This window comes from Saccopteryx bilineata, chromosome 3 (genome assembly GCF_036850765.1).
Source record: "Saccopteryx bilineata isolate mSacBil1 chromosome 3, mSacBil1_pri_phased_curated, whole genome shotgun sequence".
In the NCBI taxonomy this organism is placed as follows: domain Eukaryota; kingdom Metazoa; phylum Chordata; class Mammalia; order Chiroptera; family Emballonuridae; genus Saccopteryx; species Saccopteryx bilineata.
Genome location: NC_089492.1, coordinates 242,344,100 through 242,364,912, shown reverse-complemented (window position 1 = coordinate 242,364,912; position 20,813 = coordinate 242,344,100). Strand labels below are relative to the sequence as shown.

General features: G+C 34.9%; 1 protein-coding gene across 1 annotated transcript in view; it reads left to right on the top strand.

Annotated features, from left to right (window-relative positions):
- The window catches only part of HOOK1 (hook microtubule tethering protein 1), a 64,259-nt gene that overhangs the window by 36,362 nt on the left and 7,084 nt on the right, over nt 1–20,813 (top strand). The window contains exons 10-20 of the mRNA XM_066269056.1: nt 488–628; nt 1,830–2,031; nt 3,355–3,465; nt 8,236–8,323; nt 8,403–8,463; nt 10,018–10,158; nt 12,440–12,533; nt 14,139–14,173; nt 15,121–15,203; nt 15,725–15,825; nt 18,780–18,881. Coding sequence (XP_066125153.1) covers nt 488–628; nt 1,830–2,031; nt 3,355–3,465; nt 8,236–8,323; nt 8,403–8,463; nt 10,018–10,158; nt 12,440–12,533; nt 14,139–14,173; nt 15,121–15,203; nt 15,725–15,825; nt 18,780–18,881 — 1,159 coding nt within the window. The remainder of the gene's footprint in view (nt 1–487; nt 629–1,829; nt 2,032–3,354; nt 3,466–8,235; nt 8,324–8,402; nt 8,464–10,017; nt 10,159–12,439; nt 12,534–14,138; nt 14,174–15,120; nt 15,204–15,724; nt 15,826–18,779; nt 18,882–20,813) is intronic.

Genomic DNA, 20,813 nt, shown 5'->3' with positions numbered 1-20,813 from the left:
TTTCGTCCCTTTGTGTCTGTGTACTTTTAGATATGATTGAATTTAGGTCTGTTAGAATACTGTTTTTCATTTGTCATATGCTTTTATTTCTTTTCTTTTTCTGCATTTTAGGGGTCAGTCATATAATTTTTTAGTATTTGATTTTAATCACTGTATTTTCACTTTAGTTTTTGTTATTGCAATAGGGCTTGACATATTTATCATTACTTTATCCCAGTCTATACATTTCTCTATATCTTTTCAAATTAAATTCCTATTTGAACTAGAGAGAACCAACCACAACATATCAGAAGTGAAAATGAAAATTCAGAACATTTTTTACTTCTTGTAGAACAAGAACCTCAAAGTGTCTTATTTCTTTAGTCTTTCTTCTTTGAGTGTGGGATTAAAATTATTTTAGAAGTGAGTCTTGCTAACTTTATTTTTCAATAAGAAAGTAAATGATGGAAATTACATTGTAAATACCTATTTGTTTTCTTTATGCAAGACTTGAAGCTGCAAAAGATGATTACCGTGTTCACTGTGAAGAACTTGAAAAGCAACTGATTGAATTTCAGCATAGGAATGATGAATTGACTAGTCTTGCTGAGGAAACAAGAGCCCTGAAAGACGAAATTGATGTTCTTAGGTATGGAATATTTAAATATAATTATGTCACTTCTAAATTTAATCATTATTTCTTAGTTGTCCTTATATATCAAGGATTGATCAATTTTTATCCAAGGTCCTAGTTTTTACTTCTTTAATGCCTATTGATAATAATTGCAATTTAAGGATAATATTTATCCTTAAAACAATTTTATATTAGAAATTGCTCATAATCCTAAAATGCTAGCTTTTTCTTAAAGTATTTTAAGCTGAGTTACTTTTAGATATATTTAGCATGCCTCCATCTACTCATTAGTTTATCTTGTGAAATTTTTATGTGAGGAAATACATTCTCATAATCCATATTTTGGCATTTGGTAAAATATAGATAAATATAGGTAAAAATACTAACATTCATTTCAGAGTTATCCCAGAGTTCTTTTATTATTTTTAGGACAATCTAAAATTTATATTTAGCTTTTGCCTATGAAATGTTGCTCAAGCAAGCAGACTATCCACATGCTTTTTATATTTCTTGCTAAAGTTTTTTACTTAGCCATTTTGTTGCACAGTTTTTAATATTCATTTGGAACAAAATCTTTGTAACTGTTAATTTGAACCTGTATGTGAGAGTAGAGTGAGTTTTATTTATTTTTGCTCTAGCCCAATTGGTTAGGTAAGCATAATTCTAAAGGGAAGTGCTTCACCAGGCAAATTATAAGTTGAATCTACTTCCTAAGTATATCAGATGCTTGACACAAAACTAATGATGGTAAATTTTGTTATTTATGCACAAAGCATAATTGGCCCATAATCTACAGAGTAGATCAGCATTGTTCAATTATATTTATAAAACAATTCTTTTTTTTAATACAGGGTGCCAGTACTTGAAACAGTTTGATGATTTAGTGAGTCAAATTTGGAGCATTTTTTTCTTTTGATGCCAATGTAACAAAAAGGCTGAACTGTGGACAGTTTTAGGCCTGAGTCTGTTTCTCACAAAGTTCATTTCTCTGTCTCATTTTCTTTTTACTTTCTCTCTTTCTTCGTCTTCTTCTCTTCTCTTTCTCTTCCTCCCCTGCCCCCTCCTTCTCCTCCTCCTCCTTCTTTCTTCTTCTTTCCTCCTCCTCCTCCTCCTCCTTTTTCTTCTTTTGCCAATTCAGAATTTATTTTACAGCAAGAAGAAAATTGTGTCCATTTACTAGTTTTTACACAGTAATGTTTAGTCTTTATTATTATAGGGCTACCTCTGATAAAGCAAATAAACTGGAGTCAACAGTTGAGGCATATCGTCAGAAGCTACAAGATCTGAATGACCTTCGCAAGCAGGTGAAAACTTTGCAGGAAACAAATATGATGTATATGCATAATACAGTCAGCTTGGAAGATGAATTAAAGAAGGCAAATGCGGCTCGCACACAATTAGAAACATACAAAAGACAGGTAAGAAAACATCTTAATTGTTTTAATCATTATAATTGAAAGACCTCAACTTTCTATTTGATACTTTAAGAATGGCATGAACGTAAAGAAACATTGCCAATAGTCAGCTGTGAATTTATGATAAATTTCTTCTATGTATAATTCTAATTCAAGGGTTGGTAATTGAGTTTGAGTTAATCTAGGTCTTTTACGTTTTTACTGAGGATATACCGTGTGTCTGTAAAGTCATGGTGCACTTTTGACCGGTCACAGGAGAGCAACAAAAGACGATAGAAATGTGAAATCTGCACCAAATAAAAGGAAAATTCTCCCAGTTTCATACCTATTCAGTGCAATTCAATGTGGGCTCCATTTGTTGCCCTACACACATCCAAATGATAGTAAAGTTATCTGTAGCAAACGCGCATCGTGTGGGTCTATCCGCCGGTTTGATACCGTGCAACAGCTGAAATTTGTACCCCATAAAACAGAGACATTTCTTTAATACCTTATGAACTGTAATCTTGCTTAGGTGTAATTGTCGAGCACATGCACGCACAGATTTTGTAGGGCTCCTTAGGTAGCTATCCCGTATAGCCTCTACAGACTCATCATTGACTGATGGTCTACCAGAACGGGGTTTCTCCACCAAACTGCCGGTTTCCTTCAACTGCTTATCCCACCGAGTAATGTTATTCCTATGTGGTGGCGCTTCATTATAAATGCGCCAATATTCACGTTGCACTTTAGTCACGGATTAGAATTTAGGGAGCCACAGAACACACTGAACTTTCCTCTGTACCGTCCACATCTCGCCTGGCATGGCCGTGGGCTGCTCCGCTGTATACACGGTGTTTTGTCATCATCTGCGCATGCGCACATGCTGCCACATCATCCTACAGAAACTGGGAGGGTTTTCCTTTTATTTGGTGCAGATTTCACATTTCTATCATCTTTTGTTGCTTTCTTATGACTGGTCAAAAGTGCACCATGACTTTATGGACACACTATATATTTTGAAAAGTTTATTGTTTATTAAGATTTCTGGTAACTAGTGATAAAAACCTAGATAATGGAATTGTAACCTAAAATATTCTGTTTTGTTATTTAGCAATCAACCTCTAGAAACAGTAGAAGGCTGATTATGTTTCTTTGTCTAAATTGTTACTTGGGTATTTTAAAATTTATGCTAATTATTCTTATGTACATGCTGTTTCCACAAATATTTAGAATTGGATTGCAGTCTTATAGTTTTATTTATAATCAGTTTCTTATTTATTGAGCTCTGAAATCATACTATCAGTATCATATATTTTTGTGCTTTACCTTTGTTTCAAACAAAAGGTTCAGGATCTACACATTAAACTTTCCTCTGAATCCAAAAGGGCAGACACATTAGCATTTGAAATGAAGCGGCTTGAAGAAAAACATGAAGCTTTACTTAAGGAAAAAGAGGTAAACATCAGTATAATTGATAAGTAATATGTCTGTCTGCTTTTAGATTTTAATACAATCTTTGCTGTTTCTAAGAATAAAACTGGTATCAACTAGTTCTCTTTCTTCAAATTGAAATTGTTGGTATTAAACTTCTTATAGTTTTGATAGTTCCTTCATAAGGGAAGATCAAATGGCAGTTAAGGTCATGTTTTGGTCCACTGTTCTTCAACTCTGGACTGTCAAATTCTTGAGAGAGAGAGAACCATAGATGTGATTTTGAGCAGCTTTATTAAGATATAATTTACATACCATAAATTTTGCCCACTTAAAGTATACAGTTCAGTGGTTTTTAGCATATTCACAGAGTTGTGCAACCATCACCACAATCAAGTTTTAGAATAATGGCATCACTCCAGAAAGAGCCCCAAGTCCATTAGTGGTTAGTCTGCATTCTGGTCCCTGTCCCCCCCCCCCCCCCCCAAGCCTTTGCAACCAGTAATCTACTGCCTTCTCTGTAGGTTTGCCTGGTCTATCCAGAATGTATAATCTTATACTTGGTGGTTTTGTGACTGGATTCCTTAATTTAGCATAATACTTTCCAGGTTCATCCAGGTGGTAGCTTGTATCATTGCCTTGTTTTTACTGCTGAATAATACTCCATTGTATGGATATACCTCACATTATCTGTTCATCACTTTATGGACATTAGGGCTACTTTCATTTTTGATTATCATACAGATAATGTGGCCATGAACATTATATGTAAGTTTTTTATTTGATGTATGTTTTCATTATTTGAGTATATACCTAGGAATGGTATTGCTTGGTCATATGATAACTAAGTTTAACCTTTTTAAAGAACTATTAGACTGTTTTCTATACTGGATGAACCATTTTTTACTCTCACCAACAATTTTTGAAGGTTCTAATTTCTATACATTCTTGCCAGTATTTACTACTTTTTAATTTTAACTATCATCATGTGTATGAAGTGGTATGTCAGTATGGCTTTGCTTTATATTTTCCTAATAACTAGTGATATTGTGCATCTTTTCATGTACTTATTGGCCATTTGTATATTGTCTTTGAAGAGATATCTCTTCAAATTTTTGCTCATGTTTTATTTAGGTTATTTGCTTTGTTGTTGATTTTTAAAGTTTTTTTTTTTTTGTATTCTGGATACATGTGCCTTGTCAGATATATGATTTGCAAATATTTTTCTCCTATTCTCTGGGTTGTCTTCTTTCTTTTTTTTTTTTTTTTTTGTATTTTTCTAAAGTTAAAAGCGGGGAGGCAGTCAGACAGACTCCTGCATATGCCCAACTGGGATCCACCCAGCATGCCCACCAGGGTGTGATGCTCTGCCCATCTGGGCCATTGTTCCACTGGAGCCAGAGCCATTCTAGTGCCTGAGGTGGAGGCCATGGAGTCATCCTCAGTGCCCAGGCCAACTTTACTCCAATGGAGCCTTGGCTGCAGGAGGGGAAGAGAGGAAGGAAAGGGGGAGGGGTGGAGAAGCAGAGGGGCGCTTCTCCTATGTGCCCTGGCTGGGAATCAAACCCAGGACTTCCACACGCCAGGCCAACGCTCTACCACTGAGCCAACCAGCCAAGGCCAGTTGTCTTCTTTCTTGATGGCATTGTTTACTTAATAATTTTCATTTGATGAAGTAACAATTGTCTGTTTTTTTCTTCTCTTGTTTTTGCTTTTTGGGGGTTTTTTTTGGTAGTGTTTGTAAGAAACCATTGAGTGACTTAGGAATATCAAGATTTACTTCTATGTTTTCTTTCAGGAGTTTTATAGTGTTAGATTTTATATTTAGTCTGTGATCGATTTTGAATTAATTTTTGTACATGGTGTAAGATAGGGGTTTAATTTCATTGATGTGTAGATACTCAGTTGTCCCAGCACTGTTTGTTGACAGGACTGTTCTTGCCTCCATAAAATTGTCTTGGTACCCATGTTAAAAATCAACCAACTATGAGACTGTAATGACGGATACATTATACATTTGTCAAAATTTATAAAAGTAAAGCAGAGTGAACCCTAATCTAAATCGTGACCATTAGTTAACAATAGTGTATCAATATTGGTTTATCAGTTTTTATAAGTAACTATTATAAGATGCTAATAATAAGGAAAACTAGGCATAGGGGGAAGATGAGAGAGTATGTGGGAACTATGTACTATCTGCTCAATTTTTCTGCAAACCGAAAACTGCAAAAAACAGTCTATTAATTGTTTATAAAAAGTAGGATAAAAAAGGAATTTGACCATAAAAGTAAGAATTTAGTCTGACCAGGCAGTGACTCAATGGATAGAATGTTGGCCCAGGATGCTGAGGACCTAGGTTTGAAACCCCAAGATTGCTGGCTTGAGTGCGGGCTCATCCATCTTGAGCACAGACTCACCAACTTGAATGCAGGGTCACTGGCTTGAGCGTGGGATCAGAGACATGACCCCATGGTCGCTGGCTTGAGCAAGGGGTTACTGGCTCAGCGGAGCCCCGCCTTTGTCAAGGCACATATGAGAAAGCTGTCAATGAACAACTAAAGTGCTGCAACTACGAGTTGATGTTTCTCATCTCTCTCTCTGTCTCTCTCTCTCACCTAAAATAGAAAAAGTAAGAATTTATTTCTGGGCTTTCAGGCTTTCAGTTCTTTGTCATTGATTGTATGTCTAGCTTTATGCTAGTATTATACTGTCATGAGTACTCTAGCTTTATACCAAGTTTTGAAGTTGAGAAATATGAGTTCTCAACTTTAATCTTCTTTTTAAAGATAGGATTGCCAGAATCTGTATATCAATTTGGAAACAATGCCACTTTAATAGTATTAAGTTTTTGATCCTTGAATGTGGAATAACATTCTGTTTATTTGGTTTTTAGCTTCTTTCAACAATGTTCGTAGTTTTCATTGTTACAAGATTTATAGTAGCTTTTTTTTTTTTTAAGACTTTATTGATTTTACAGAGAGAAGAGAGACAGAGGTGGGGGAGTAAGAATTATCAACTCATAGTTGCTTCACTTTAGTTGTTCATTGATTGTTTGTCATATGTTCCTTAACCAGGTAAGCCCAGGGTTGCGAACTGGTGACCTCAGCATTTCAGATCGACACTTTATCCACTGTACCACCACAGGCTGGGCCAAGATTTTTACTTTTAAAATCTTTATTTCTGAGTGTTTTATTTTATTGTTGTTGATATTATAAATGAAATTTCTCAATTGAAAAAAATTTTAATGCTAATTGTATTTTAATGCTAATGTATAAAAATACAATTTATTATTATACATTGATCTTGTATCTTGCAACTTGTTAAATTTATATAGTATTTCTAATAGTTTTTAGTGGGTTCTAAAGGATTTTCTATATATAAGATTAGGATGCCTGCAAAGAGAAATAGTTTTGTTTCTTCCTTTGCAATCTGAATGCCTTCTTTTTCTTTTTGTTCTCAAATTGTCCCGGCTAGAACCTCCAGTACTATGCTGAATAGTGGTGGCAAGAGTGGCTGTTATACTTTTGGTTCAGGTATTAGGGAGAAAGTATTCATTCTTTTACCATTATATATATTTTTAGTCATGAGGGTTTTTTTTGTTTTGTTTGCTTTTTTTTGTAGATGTCTTTTATGAAGAAGTTGAAGAAATTTCTTTTATTCTTAGTTTATTGCACGTTCTTATTATAAAAGGGTGTTAGATTTTTGTCATGTGTTTTTTGGGTCATTGAGATAATATGTGGCTTTTATCTTTTATTGTTTTAATGTGGTTACTTATTAGTGTAGTTAATAATTATATTGACTTTTAGATATTAAACTGTAAATTCATACTTCCAAGATGCTACTTATCACTTATTTTGGTAGAATTTCACACCAGTGATAAAAAGAAATAACAAATCACCAGCATCTTTTACACACAAGACTATATTCTGTGTAGGTGACAGACCTTATACTATTTGTTAGACAAAACACCTTTGCAAGGGTTTATATGTGTCTGTATTCCCATTTTGATGATATGGGTACTTAAAGCTAAAGAGTCACATAACTTGCCCTAGATAGCATAGCTAAGAAGGAGTGAGACTGGAATTTAAGCCCTCATCCGTTTGCTTCCAAAGTTCATGGTTGTTTTTTGTTTGTTTTTATTACTCTGTAGTTGTATATTTGTACTCTTGCATAATTATATGTATTTGGTTTAAGGACAAACGATCTAATGGGGAAATCACAAGCTTTGTGTTATACAAAGACTATATTATATGTGATTTATAGGAGAGAAAATTATCCCTTAGCACTAAAACTAAAATGTCTTTTTTTTTTTTGTATTTTTCTGAAGTGAGAAGCAGGGAGGCAGAGAGAAAGACTCCCACATGCGCTTGACTAGGATCCACCCAGCATGACCACTAGGGAGTGGTGCTTTGCCCATCTGGGGCATTGCTCCATTGCAACCGGAGCCATTCTAGTGCCTGAGGTGGAGGCCATGGAGCCGTCCAGCGCCCAGGCCAACTTTGTTCCAATGGAGCCTTGGCTCAGGAGGGGAAGAGAGAGACAGAGAGGAAGGAGATGGGGAAGGATGGAGAATCAGATGAGTGCTTCTCCTGTGTGCCCTGGCTGGGAATTGAACCTGGGACTTCCACAGGCTGGGCTAACGCTCTTCCACTGAGCCAACTGGCCAGGGCCTATAAAATGTTGCCATTTTTAATTAAATAATTATCAAATTAACTTATTAAGATAAATTATTATAAGCATCAAGTACCCTGCCTTTGGGCAGAACTAAAAATTTTGCTCATATATATTTTTTAGAGACTAATAGAACAGCGTGATACTCTGAAAGAAACAAATGAAGAACTTCGATGTTCACAAGTACAGCAGGATCACCTACACCAAACAGGTAAATTTTGTTGGATTTAGTAAAGTTTTTTTAATGGTAGAGATATGAACTGTTAATCTGTTTTGCTGTTGTCATTTAGATGCATCTGCTGCAAAAAGTTATGAGAATCTTGCTGCTGAGATTATGCCAGTAGAATACAGGTAAATTTCCTTTTATTAATTGGTAATTCACAATCAATATTAGAAATGTGACTTTTTTTGGTAAATTTCTTAGCCTTTAGAACATTCCATTTTTTGAGTCATAGTGCCTAAATTACTTTATTTCATCTGCTTAAACTTTCTAAGTCAGATTGTTATTGCTACCATAGCAGTTTAAAAATTTTTATCAGAAGTAAAATTTACAAACTAGCTGAATGACATGTGCTAGTATTGATTATATGACCTTTATAGTGTTGAAATTTTCTTCCTGTCCTTAAACTCTATGTGTGAAAAATCATTTTAGTGCATGGCATTCAAATCCACATGGTGAAAAGTAAAGGAGCGGAACTGTCAGTAATAGCAGGAGGATTAAGCAGAAGTTAAATAAAATACAAGTTTTAGAGGTTCCTCTTGACCCATTGTACTGCTATGTTGACTTCTAGACATGTGACTAATCTGGTATTTTTATGGTTTTCTTTTCCCTGTCCTGTGGTGACAGCTTTTTTTGTTCAATATTTCAAACTCTACATTTGATTTAAATGGCTTTATAGAGATATATTTTACCTATTTAAAAGTGTAGATGTTGGTAGTTTTTAGTATAGTCACAAGTTGTGCAACCATCATTGCTATCAAATTTTAGAATGTATTTGGTCTCTCCCCAAAGACACCCTGTTCATATTAGTAGTTATCCCTCATTCCTGCCTCTCCTCTAAGTCTATCCCCAGGCATCCAGTTATCTAATCTTTGTATCAGTTTGCCTGTTATGGACATTATATATACATTCATATATGTGGCTTTTTGTGACTCAGCTTTATGTTTACAAAGTAGCAATTTTTCAGTTTGTCAGTTCCTGTTGAGATAGAACTCCTTGCATGCTGGACTAGAAACTAATTGTACTCTTTAGTTATTATATCTAGTGATATTAATATTATTTTTAAAATGGCCATACAAACCCATTTTTTAAAGTTATAGTGCTAGTATTCAGAAGATTAACAACCAAGGTTGATAGTAGTTGCTTTTGGGGAATGGCATTTAGGAGGGCAAGTAGGTGAGCATTACTTTTTTATTTAATAACATTTCTGTCATTTGCATTTAAAAAAACATGTACATAAACCTTTAATCTTTTTCTAAAAACAAAAAATATCTGGATAGGGAAACATGACTGCTATTATAATAAAAGTATATTTAAAAATTATAGGCAAGCTGTAGTTTCTTAACTACTGCTTTTCCTTCAGGTGTTTTAAAGATGTGTTCTGTATTTGCTTTAGTGAATAGTTTCCAAATTATCAAATCAAAAGAATTCATGTTATCTCATGAATTTGCATAATAAAACATTTAATGTTATATAACATAATCTTATACCTTTACATTAAAAAACTTGTTTTTTGAGACATAGTCTTACAATGTACATAGGTTTTTCTTAAAAACCTTCAGAAGCTTTGGTAACATTTTTAAATGAAAGCTATTAAGTGGATGGGAATTTCCCTTTTTAGAAAATTAAGAGTGTAAAAATTGACATTAAAAAATTTCAAAAGAAAATTTACTTTTCATTGTTAGGGAGGTGTTTATTCGATTGCAGCATGAAAATAAGATGCTTCGCCTACAGCAGGAAGGTACTGAGAACCAACGTATTGAAGAGCTTCAGGAGAAACTGGAACAGAAACATCGTAAGATGAATGAATTGGAAACTGAGCAAAGGTGACACCCTCCTTTATAATGAACAAATCATTGTGATTTAATTACCTAAGCACAATATCTTAATTCACTGAAGTGGAAAATATCATTGTAGTTTAAAATAATTAGGATTTTAAGAAGATTAATTTTTTATTTTTTTTTTTGTATTTTTCTGAAACTGGAAACGGGGAGAGACAGTCAGACAGACTCCTGCATGCGCCCGACCGGGATCCACCCGGCATGCCCACCAGAGGCGACGCTCTGCCCACCAGGGGCCGATGTTCTGCCCCTCCGGGGCGTCTCTCTGTCGCGACCAGAGCCACTCTAGCGCCTGGGGCAGAGGCCAAGGAGCCATTCCCAGCGCCCGGGCCATCTTTGCTCCAATGGAGCCTTGGCTGCGGGAGGGGAAGAGAGAGACAGAGAGGAAGGAGAGGGGGAGGGGTGGAGAAGCAGATGGGTGCTTCTCCTGTGTGCCCTGGCCGGGAATCGAACCCGGGTCCCCCGCACGCCAGGCCGACGCTCTACCCCTGAGCCAAACGGCCAGGGCCAGATTAATTTTTTTTATTATTGGTTTTAGTCTCTCACTACCCATTACTTTTAGCAGATTCTATTAACCAGGTTGCTTATTCTTGAATTTTATTTGATTGTTTTCACAATTGACAGAAAACTTAATGAATTATTAAATGATAAACCTGGCTTTCTACTGCAGTCTGCTGCATAGATGGGACAAAGATTATGGAGTCAAATTTGAATCCCACTTCTTAAACTTGTTATCTACTTGGTTGTGAGCAAGTTACTTAAATTCCCACTTAGTGTCCTCAGCTGTAAATTTGAGGTGATACCTATTTGCAGATTATGAAGATTACAGATAATATGTTTAAAGCAAATGAAGTACTTATCTGATACCAATGAGAAGTGTTTAAAAATTATAATATTAAAAATATATAGCATTTATATAGTGGTTATTACATGTCAAGCACTTTTCTAAGCACATTTTGGTATTAACTCAGTAAATCCTCAGAGCTCTATGAAGTAATAAGTATTATTATCACCTTTTTATGGATAAGGAAGCTGAGGTACAGGGAGGTTGAGTAACTTGCTCAGAGATACACAGCTAATAAATTCTGGATCCTACATTTGACCTTGTGTCAATCTGATACCTGAGTCTCTGCTCTTAACCACTGTGCTGATGACCTTCCCCTTATGAGTAGCATACTTGGAGTAAATGTATTTAGATTTATTTGACCAACCTTTATTGGATTTTAGAGACAACCAAGAATCTAAGAGACACACTAATCTCTTCTCTTATACTAATATGTATGCATTATATCAGCTGTGGTTAAATAAAGAATAACATTTTAGCTCTCTGTAGAGACCATTAAATATTACTATCTAATACAGTTTACTATCAATTGATACTAGAGATACTAGGTTTCAGTTTTTAGAGTTAATATAGGAAGATAGGCATATCAATAGATAATTATTATGGATAGCTAAGTGGTGTGTTTGTGTGTGTGTGTGTGTGTGTGTGTGTATGAAGAATATATGAAGACAGAAAGTCAGACAGATACTGTCTTCCTGTTAACTTCCAACTAAGGTAACTCTTAAACAGGATTTTAAGGAATGAGGTTAGGGCAAGATTAAAAATCTACTTGTTTTAGAATATTGGTCCAATACACTAAGGTTGCAGGTTCAATCCCTGGTCAGGACACATACAAACAACAGTCAATGAATGCATAAATAAAGTGGAATAACAAATTGATGCTTCTCTCTGTCTCTTTCTCTCTCTCAAATTAATTTAAAAACAACAACAAAAAAAACAAAAACAAAAATGACATTAGTTGCTAGTGCCAATCTCTTTAAATAACAAGTCATGAAGAAATGGTTGTAAAATGGTGACCTTCCTCTTCTAATACAGTGTGAAATCTGAACTAAGAAAAGGAAACCTCGTTTCCATTCATTAAAAATACAGCTGTAGGAAAATTGAGCTAGTTTTCTTATTTTTATTCCAGGTAGTACAGTGTAGAAATGTTGTATTTTCACCACTGACACATAAAGTACTTTAAAATTTTAAATGTGGCTATATATGGTTTCAGGATAAAAATATCTTTTATTAAATATTTCCTTGAAAGTAGCCTCCTATATATGTATACTATATATTATACCTAGCCACAGATAATGGTTCAGCATCTGTTACTGTTTTTAAACACATACTTTATGAATTAAATTGCATAAATCACCTTTGTTGATCCTTAAATACTTTGACTTTCAATACAAATAAACACATATGATTTATTTTAAAAAGGCTGAGCAAAGAGCGCATCCGAGAATTGCAGCAGCAGATTGAGGACCTCCAGAAATCTTTACAGGAACAAGGCTCCAAGTCTGAAGGAGAAAGTGTAAGTAACTTAAACATTATAATACTTCTGCTCTGTGGACTCTGTAATAGGGCCTGATACCCAAATTTATCTTATACTTGAAAGTGTTACTATTACCGTTGATGAGTCCCTTATATACCGTATATATCTGCATAGCAGATGCAGTGATTTTTGCCAATTTGGAGCCTATAAATTGATCTTACATATGTAGTGGAAGATGATTTCTATCTGTCTTACTTCTACAGCTATACTAAGTTAATGGTAATTCCTGATTGAGAGCTTGCTGTTATCGAGGCCTTCATAGTTCTGCTGGGAACCCTACAGGGCTGGCCTGAGAAAAACCCTAGTGAGAGTAGGCATCAGTGGGAACTGAGGAAAACTGCTAGTAAGAAAACAAAGAACAAGAAGTGAAACCTCCAAAGGAAAGAAACCTTAATGCAGTCTTGAAGACATTGCCCCTTATTTCTTGTCTTCCTTCCATACTGACTCGTGACCTTGCCATTTCTAATGGATTTTGATGACATGTTTTGAGGGCAGAAATAAGTGGACTTAAAAGAGATTAAACAGCCTAAATATACTTAGCAGTGTTTCTATAGTTTGATCTCTATATATAGAGGGAAAAGAAGTAATAATTGAAGGAGGGATATATTTAACTAAAACAATAGCAAAAAGATAGGGATAATATTGTGTTAGGTAGATATTGGTTAGATGGAATATTAGATGATTCTCCCTGTGATGATGGGGGAGAAAACTAAGGAAAATAAGTAAAGAGATGAAAATGAAGATTGAAAGGGTTACATTTCCTTTCTGTCTTTTTTATGCTTTTATGATTTTTTTTCTTTTTTCCCTGGGGGCTTGGAAAATAGAAATCATCTCATGCATGGCGGCATCTCATATGTGCATATATACGGTATTGTAACCTCTCTAATACAAATATATTTTTAAGGAATATTAGGGAAAAATTTTTAAATGAGATCTTTTTGGAGGAGCACATTTTAGATCGCAATATTTTAAACATTTTAAATTTCTTTATCTTTTAAAATTTGCATTGATGTCCAAATTCTGTATTTTTTAAATCTGCAGCTGTTCATAGGTGATGCAGAACTATTACAATTTAAATTCCTTTTTTTAAAGAGGAAATTTTATGTTTTGAATTTTATTTGTTTTTTATATCTAATTGCTTATGATGTTAATAAAGTATTTACATGTATTGTAAAGATAATTTAGTTCTTTAAGGTCATTCTTAAAGGCCTGAAATTTTAAAAATTTATTTTAAATAAATAATTATTTGGGCATTTAAGTGTTTGATACTCCTCCGTATATCACATTGAGCTTGAGCTTACATTTTCTATTTTTCTTCAAGTTCAAATTTTATTTGTGTTATATTCAGAAATATGAAACATTTTTCTTTCTGCTATTGTACTTTTAATTTTCTTCTTCTTTTCTTTCCTTTGAAATGAAAAAAAAAACCTAAAATTTTATGTTTAAAAATTTATTTTAGAAATACAAATTTTAAATCATTTATAAACAATACACCTTCCAAAGGAGGTAAAGAGATTTTGATGTCTGGAAAATTTATCTTTGCCACAATAGTTATCTTACAAAAGTTGTTTTTAATTTTTATAGTCCAGCAAACTAAAGCAGAAGTTGGAAGCTCATATGTAAGTAAAACTGATATTTTATTTCAAATATGAGAGGGGAAGGTATTAGGAGGATATAACAGTTAATATCCTTTTCTGGTTTTGTTTAAAAAAGCAAATACTCAGATGCCAATTGAATGCTCACCACTCTCACCAAAAAGCGAAAGAAAAACATGATAAAAGGTTCAGCCTGCCTGCCAGTGATTCCAAACTTTTGCATTTTTCAATTACTAATGTCATTTAAAGAGTTTACAAAGCTGGCAGCTGTCACAAGTAGATTATTTGGAAATGTGGGATGTTTTTTCTATTAAATACTCCTTTTTTTTTTTTCATTTTTCTGAAGCTGGAAACAGGGAGAGACAGTCAGACAGACTTCCGCATGCGCCCGACCGGGATCTACCCGGCACGCCCACCATGGGGCGAGGCTCTGCCCACCAGGGGGTGATGCTCTGCCCATCCTGGGCGTCGCCATGTTGCGACCAGAGCCACTCTAGCGCCTGAGGCAGAGGCCACAGAGCCATCTCCAGCGCCCGGGCCATCTTTGCTCCAATGGAGCCTTGGCTGCGGGAGGGGAAGAGAGAGACAGAGAGGAAAGCGCGGCGGAGGGGTGGAGAAGCAAATGTGCGCTTCTCCTGTGTGCCCTGGCCAGGAATCAAACCCGGGTCCTCCTCACGCTAGGCCGACGCTCTACCGCTGAGCCAACCAGCCAGGGCCTATTAAATACTTCTTTTAACTTTCTTAGGAAGCAAAGGTGGTAGGGGACAACTTTTCACATTTTTGGCACCTATCATGTGCCAACCAGTGTACATCCTCAGAACAACTCCTGTCATATTTGGCAAGTATTATTCCCATTTCTCAGATGAGGAAAGTAAGGGTCAGAAAGTGACTAGCCTTCAGTCCATAAGTGGCAGAACCAATTATCAGTCTGTTTGGCTCCAGAGCTCCTTGTTCCTCTTTCTGCTGCTTAGGGAAAAACTAACAGAGGTCCATGAAGAATTACAGAAGAAACAAGAGCTCATTGAAGACCTTCAGCCAGATGTAAACCAGAATGGTAGGTATTGTGAACCAGAATCTAAGGACTTGCCCTTTTTAGTTGACAGATACAAGAAGTGTGTATAAGTCTTTGGACAAAGCATAGATAGATAACATAATTATATGTAGGAGTATCAAACATTTTGAAATGCAATAGAATACTATGAAAATATAAAAAAATAATGATTTTAAATCAGATTAAAATCAATATTGAACATTAAAAAGCATGCTTTTATTTTCTCTTATGATGGTTGTGTTTACATTGTAAGGTATATTTGCTTATTGAAATACTTAACAGAAAGGAGAGAAATAGCTAGATATTTTTCAAGAAAAAGTAATATGAAATGATTGAGGATGTATTGGTTGTAGTTCAAAAGTTTTAGATAAGAAATCACTACAAAGAAGAAGTAAAAGATTTCTCTTTTAAGTTCTCTTATCAATCCTTGGTAAATAAATGCGATAAATATACTTTTATGTGTTAAGATGGAGTATTTTAAATAGGGAGTAATTGGTCATGTTTCATTTCATTTTCAATAATAGCACAAAAGATCAATGAACTTGAAGCTGCTCTTCAGAAGAAAGATGAAGATATGAAAGCAATGGAGGAACGATATAAAATGTACTTAGAGAAAGCAAGAAATGTGAGTGATTTATCTTACAGAGCTCAAGTCACTGTGACTCAGGTGCTAATTAGGCCTGCTCCCCCTGATTGTGCTGCTCTTCTTGTTTCTGTATCATTTTACTTCCCTTCCCACTCCACTGCGCTGCTGACCAGGCTCCGGTGTGTTTCCAGGTCAGTCCCTCTGTTCTCCCCTCCTCATTCATCAGCATCAGGTAAAACCAACTCATGGCTTAGAACAGTTTAAACATGGATTGTAGTGACCTCAATAGAGAAAATGATCATTATAATATGGCATCTTTAGTTGTTAAAATGAAGGCACATTTGCCTTCTGTGAAAATGTAGCTTTCCAAACTGAAATGAAGGCACATTTGCCATTTGTGAAAATTTAGCTTTTCACTTGTTTGAAATTAACTGTCAGACTTAGACAGTTAAACACTGTTCCAATGTTCCTTACACTAATTGTCTTTTTTCTTTATTTTATACTTTTTTACTAAATATCTGTAAGCAGTGTTTTCATAAAATCTTTTATTTTCATGGTACCATAAATGTTCCTAATTAATTTAAGTATTTTCTCAGAAAATGTCAATGTACTCTTTCAATTTACTGAATAAAAAAATTTTACAATGAAGCTTTAAAATACTGCTGATGTCTGCCCTTTTATGTTTTTTATATAATATTCATTAAGGCATAAATAGTACGTGCTGTAACAGATAAACCCCAAGATCTTAAGGCTTAGCAGCAAGATAGACATTTACTTTTTGGTTCCATGAAATCCAGTCATTGGTGGGGGAGGCACTCTGCTCATGCAGTCATTCACAGTCCTAAGGGGACAGATTCTCTGCCTTTTTCAACACGCAGTTACCAAGTTCACTGTCATTGTCCAGCTAGTAGATGAGAGACAGAGCATAGATTGTGTGGGAGGTATGTAATGGGCCAAGCCTGGGAACAGTCCGTGTTCCCTCTCTCTTCTGTGGGCAAAACTCAGACACACAGCCACGCTCAACTTCTAGGGAGGCAGAGCTGGTAAACATCCAGGCAGTCTATGCCACAGTTCAGTCTCTCTCAGTTACAGAAGTATAAAATAGCCTTTAGTAAAAAATATAAAGTATAAAAAGGATCCCAGAGACAACTGAAATAAACTTTTGGTATATTTTCTTAAGTGTGTATTTTTTTTAACGCATATTAACTCTATGCTTCTTGAGCATAATACATATACACGTACATAATTTTTAAAACTTAAAATAATTTTCTCATGTTGCATTAATGTAATTTAATATATACGGAGGGCTTGTTACGCTAAGCCCTGATTATGCAGCACTAAACAAGACAGACATAATTCTTATTGAACAGACTTTGCAGAAGTCAGTGCATAGCTAGATCAGTAAAATGATGTATCTTAGTTACTTAGTCATCATACTATTGTTGGAAATATTTTGTTTTTATTTATTTTTTGTTTTTGTCCCTAGAATAAAGCTATAGGCAACATACCATACTTCTCCATGTATAAGATACACCCTTTTTTGGAAAATTTGGGGTCTAAAAACTGGGTGTGTGTTATACAGTGGTTGAAGTTTTTTTTACTTGCATTTCCCAATTTCTCACACTTGTCTTTTTTTTTCAAATTTCAGGCCCCAAAATTAATTGTGTCTTATACATGGGAACGTTGTATATATGGGGAAATACGGTAGTTATATAGAAAGCTTTTGACTTATTTTGGTTTATTATCCTTTTTCCTAGGTTAATGGGTTTATTAACCTTGTTCCTATGTTAAGGAGTAAAATAGAATTATTGGGTCAAAGGATAAGAGTATTTTAATAAATGCTTTATATATATTTCTAAATGATGCACTTAAATGATTATAACTAATTGGACAAAGCAGTTACAAAAAACTATATTTTTGCCATCATCGAATATTATCATTTATAAAAGTTGCTTGTTTAGTAAATATTTCTTTTTTTTCCTCTTACATTATTTAGGGAAGAGGTTATAATAGTAACATGTCTATTATATATAGAAAATTCAAGAAATGTAATAATATCACAACCATACTTTTTATCACTTAGAGGTAACAAATTATGATTTGTTCTTTGTAATTAAATCATGATTTAAACTCTTTAATGTGTCTGTTTGGTGTGAACCTGATGAGAGCAGGCACCATGTCTCTCATAAGGTGCTCTGTCACCATCTGTCTCAGTGCCTGCAACATCCAGCGCTTAGTAAATCATTTGAATGAACTACAGAAATTGTTAGGCATATTACTTTTCTCCTCTTTTTTCTATACCTCTATAACTATATGCAACATTTTTCTAACTCATTAAATAATTTTAAATCTTTTTTATGGGTCTGTAATTATTTTTGGAAACTTGTTTTTGCTTATAATTTATTCCTGATGTTTCTAAGTTGATTTCCTATCATACTGCTGACTACATAGTTTAGCCTAGTTTTAGAACAACATTGTACTTAAACATCTGTATTTTAGTCAACTTTTAGTAATTTATATAAATGTGATTGGCACCCTAGTGTTTGCAGACAATATCAGCAATATCTATTCTATTGATTACTACATTTAATTAGATAATGATAGTAAAAAAGATTGTTGCTAAGATTTTTTTGTATGTATTACTCTTTATACAAACGTTTTTTAAAAAATGCTCGTCAGATAAATGTGGCAGGGATTATTTCAAGACCTCAGTGCTCTAAGTTTGATAGGCCTTTTAACTGTCCCTGATTACTGAGCCTTGGAGAAGGAAAATTTGATTATGGGATGGAAATATTTCCATTTTTATAGTTAATTTTTATTCTGTTGCTCATCTATAGTGTAAGTTACTTTGTAAGTCAAGGTAAATGTGAGACAAACTGTAATTAGCTGATGGATCACTTTCTGGATAATTTTCCACTTAGGCTAATTTATAGACTGTGTTCTTATATTTCAACATTTGATAAGATAAACATAATATTTTTCTCTTTAAACAGGTAATAAAAACTTTAGATCCCAAATTAAACCCAGCATCAGCTGAAATCATGCTACTTAGAAAGCAGTTGGCAGAGAAAGAGAGAAGAATTGAGATTCTGGAGGTAAAACTTCCATATTCACACTTCTCCTCTTAATTATTCAGTGTAATCCTGGTAATTAACTGCTGACATGTATTTGTCATTAATGATCAAGTTTCACAAGAAGGTAGCAATACTCAGTTTCATCACTGTGCCTGTTCATTGCAGAGCATCTCAGTGGCCCATAGGGTCAGTCTCTCTGCAGTTGATGGCATCCTGTTGCACTGTACTCACTCCTTCTGTAAGAGCCAGTCATACAGATGCCTCTTAGTTTTTAATAGACTCCACTGTCATGCTCTTTTTGAAATTATATAGATGATAGTTCATTCAGGAAAAAAAAATGAAAGAAACCAAGCTCACCATTTTTTTTTAAAAAACAGAGACAGAGAGTCAGAGAGAGGGATAGACAGGGACAGACAGACAGGAATGAAGAGATGAGAAGCATCAGTCATTAGTTTTTTGTTGCGCATTGCGACACCTTAGTTGTTCATTGATTGCTTTCTCATATGTGCCTTGACCACGGGTCTTCAGCAGACTGAGTAACTCCTTGCTCGAACCAGCGACCTTGGGTCCAAGCTGGTGAGCTTTGCTCAAACCAGATGAGTCCGCGCTCAAGCTGGCGACCTCGGGGTCTCGAACCTGGGTCCTCCACATCCCAGTTCGACGCTCTATCCACTGCGCCACCGCCTGGTCAGGCCAAGCTCACCTTTTAAATAGGCAACTGTACTCAGTTAACCAAATTTATCTTATCTCTTCTTCCTGTTCCTCACTGGAACTCAAACTAACTAGGTGGAATTCCTGAGAGAAGGAAGTACTTCAGGATCAAAGTGAGCCCTTGGATAGAGTGGCAGTCTGTTATTGACCGTGCAGGGCATGTTAACATAGCATGTTCTCATTGGTTAGCTGCGTCTTTAAGTCTATTTTTGTGTCAGGGATTATTTTTACAAACTGGGTAAAGTATAAGTAAGTCAGTATGGAATTGTATATTCTTAGATTTTATAATTGTCTATGTTCTAATTTCTTTTGCAAAGTTTTTTACAAAACTGCTTTTATTACTGTCATCAGGTTTGATGCTGTTCTTGAAGTCATATACTTTCTCATAATAATGTGGGTAATTGTAGAGCCCTCTTGAATTCTATACACTCACCTTGAAATTGTCATAATTGTCAGTTGGTTTTTATTTGAATCAATTATAGGTAGGAATGCTTTATTTCAAAAATACACATTATGTTTATTCACCACTTTTGTGATGTTATTTCTGAGCCATTGAATATGGGCTGTGTTGAAAATATTTTGTTTAAAGATTTAAAGTTTAACATCCACAATACACAACAGCCTTATTTGCACCTTCTGTAAGTTCTTGTTCAGGCAATGTTGATCATTATAAAAAGCATTGGGTTAGGGCAGGTGTTGGGAACCTTTTTGGCTGAGAGAGCCATGAACGCCACATATTTTAAAATGTAATTCCATGAGAGCCATAAAATGACCCGTGTACATTAGGCATTATCCAATAAAAATTTGGTGTTGTCCTGGAGGACAGCTGTGATTGGCTCCAGCCACCCGCAACCATAAACATGAGCGGTAGGAAATGAATGGATTGTAATACATGAGAATGTTTTTTTTAACATATTTTTAATTAAAGATTTGTCTGCGAACCAGATGCAGCCATTAAAAGAGCCACATCTGGCTCGTGAACCATAGGTTCCCAACCCCTGGGTTAGGGTATCTCTCTGAAGAAATGCTGTTTATTCTTGAGGATCCAACTCAAATGCCTCTTCCTATATAAAGCTTTTCCTGTATTCCTTAGGCAAAATGACCTCTCCATAGTGACTCCATGTACTTTAAACTCATGAATTCATCCCACAGTAACGTCATTTTTATGAATTGTGTCAGAGTGAAATGAGGCCAGAGGCTGTATCTTGTATCTCTGTATTCCCACCATTAAATGCTACATAA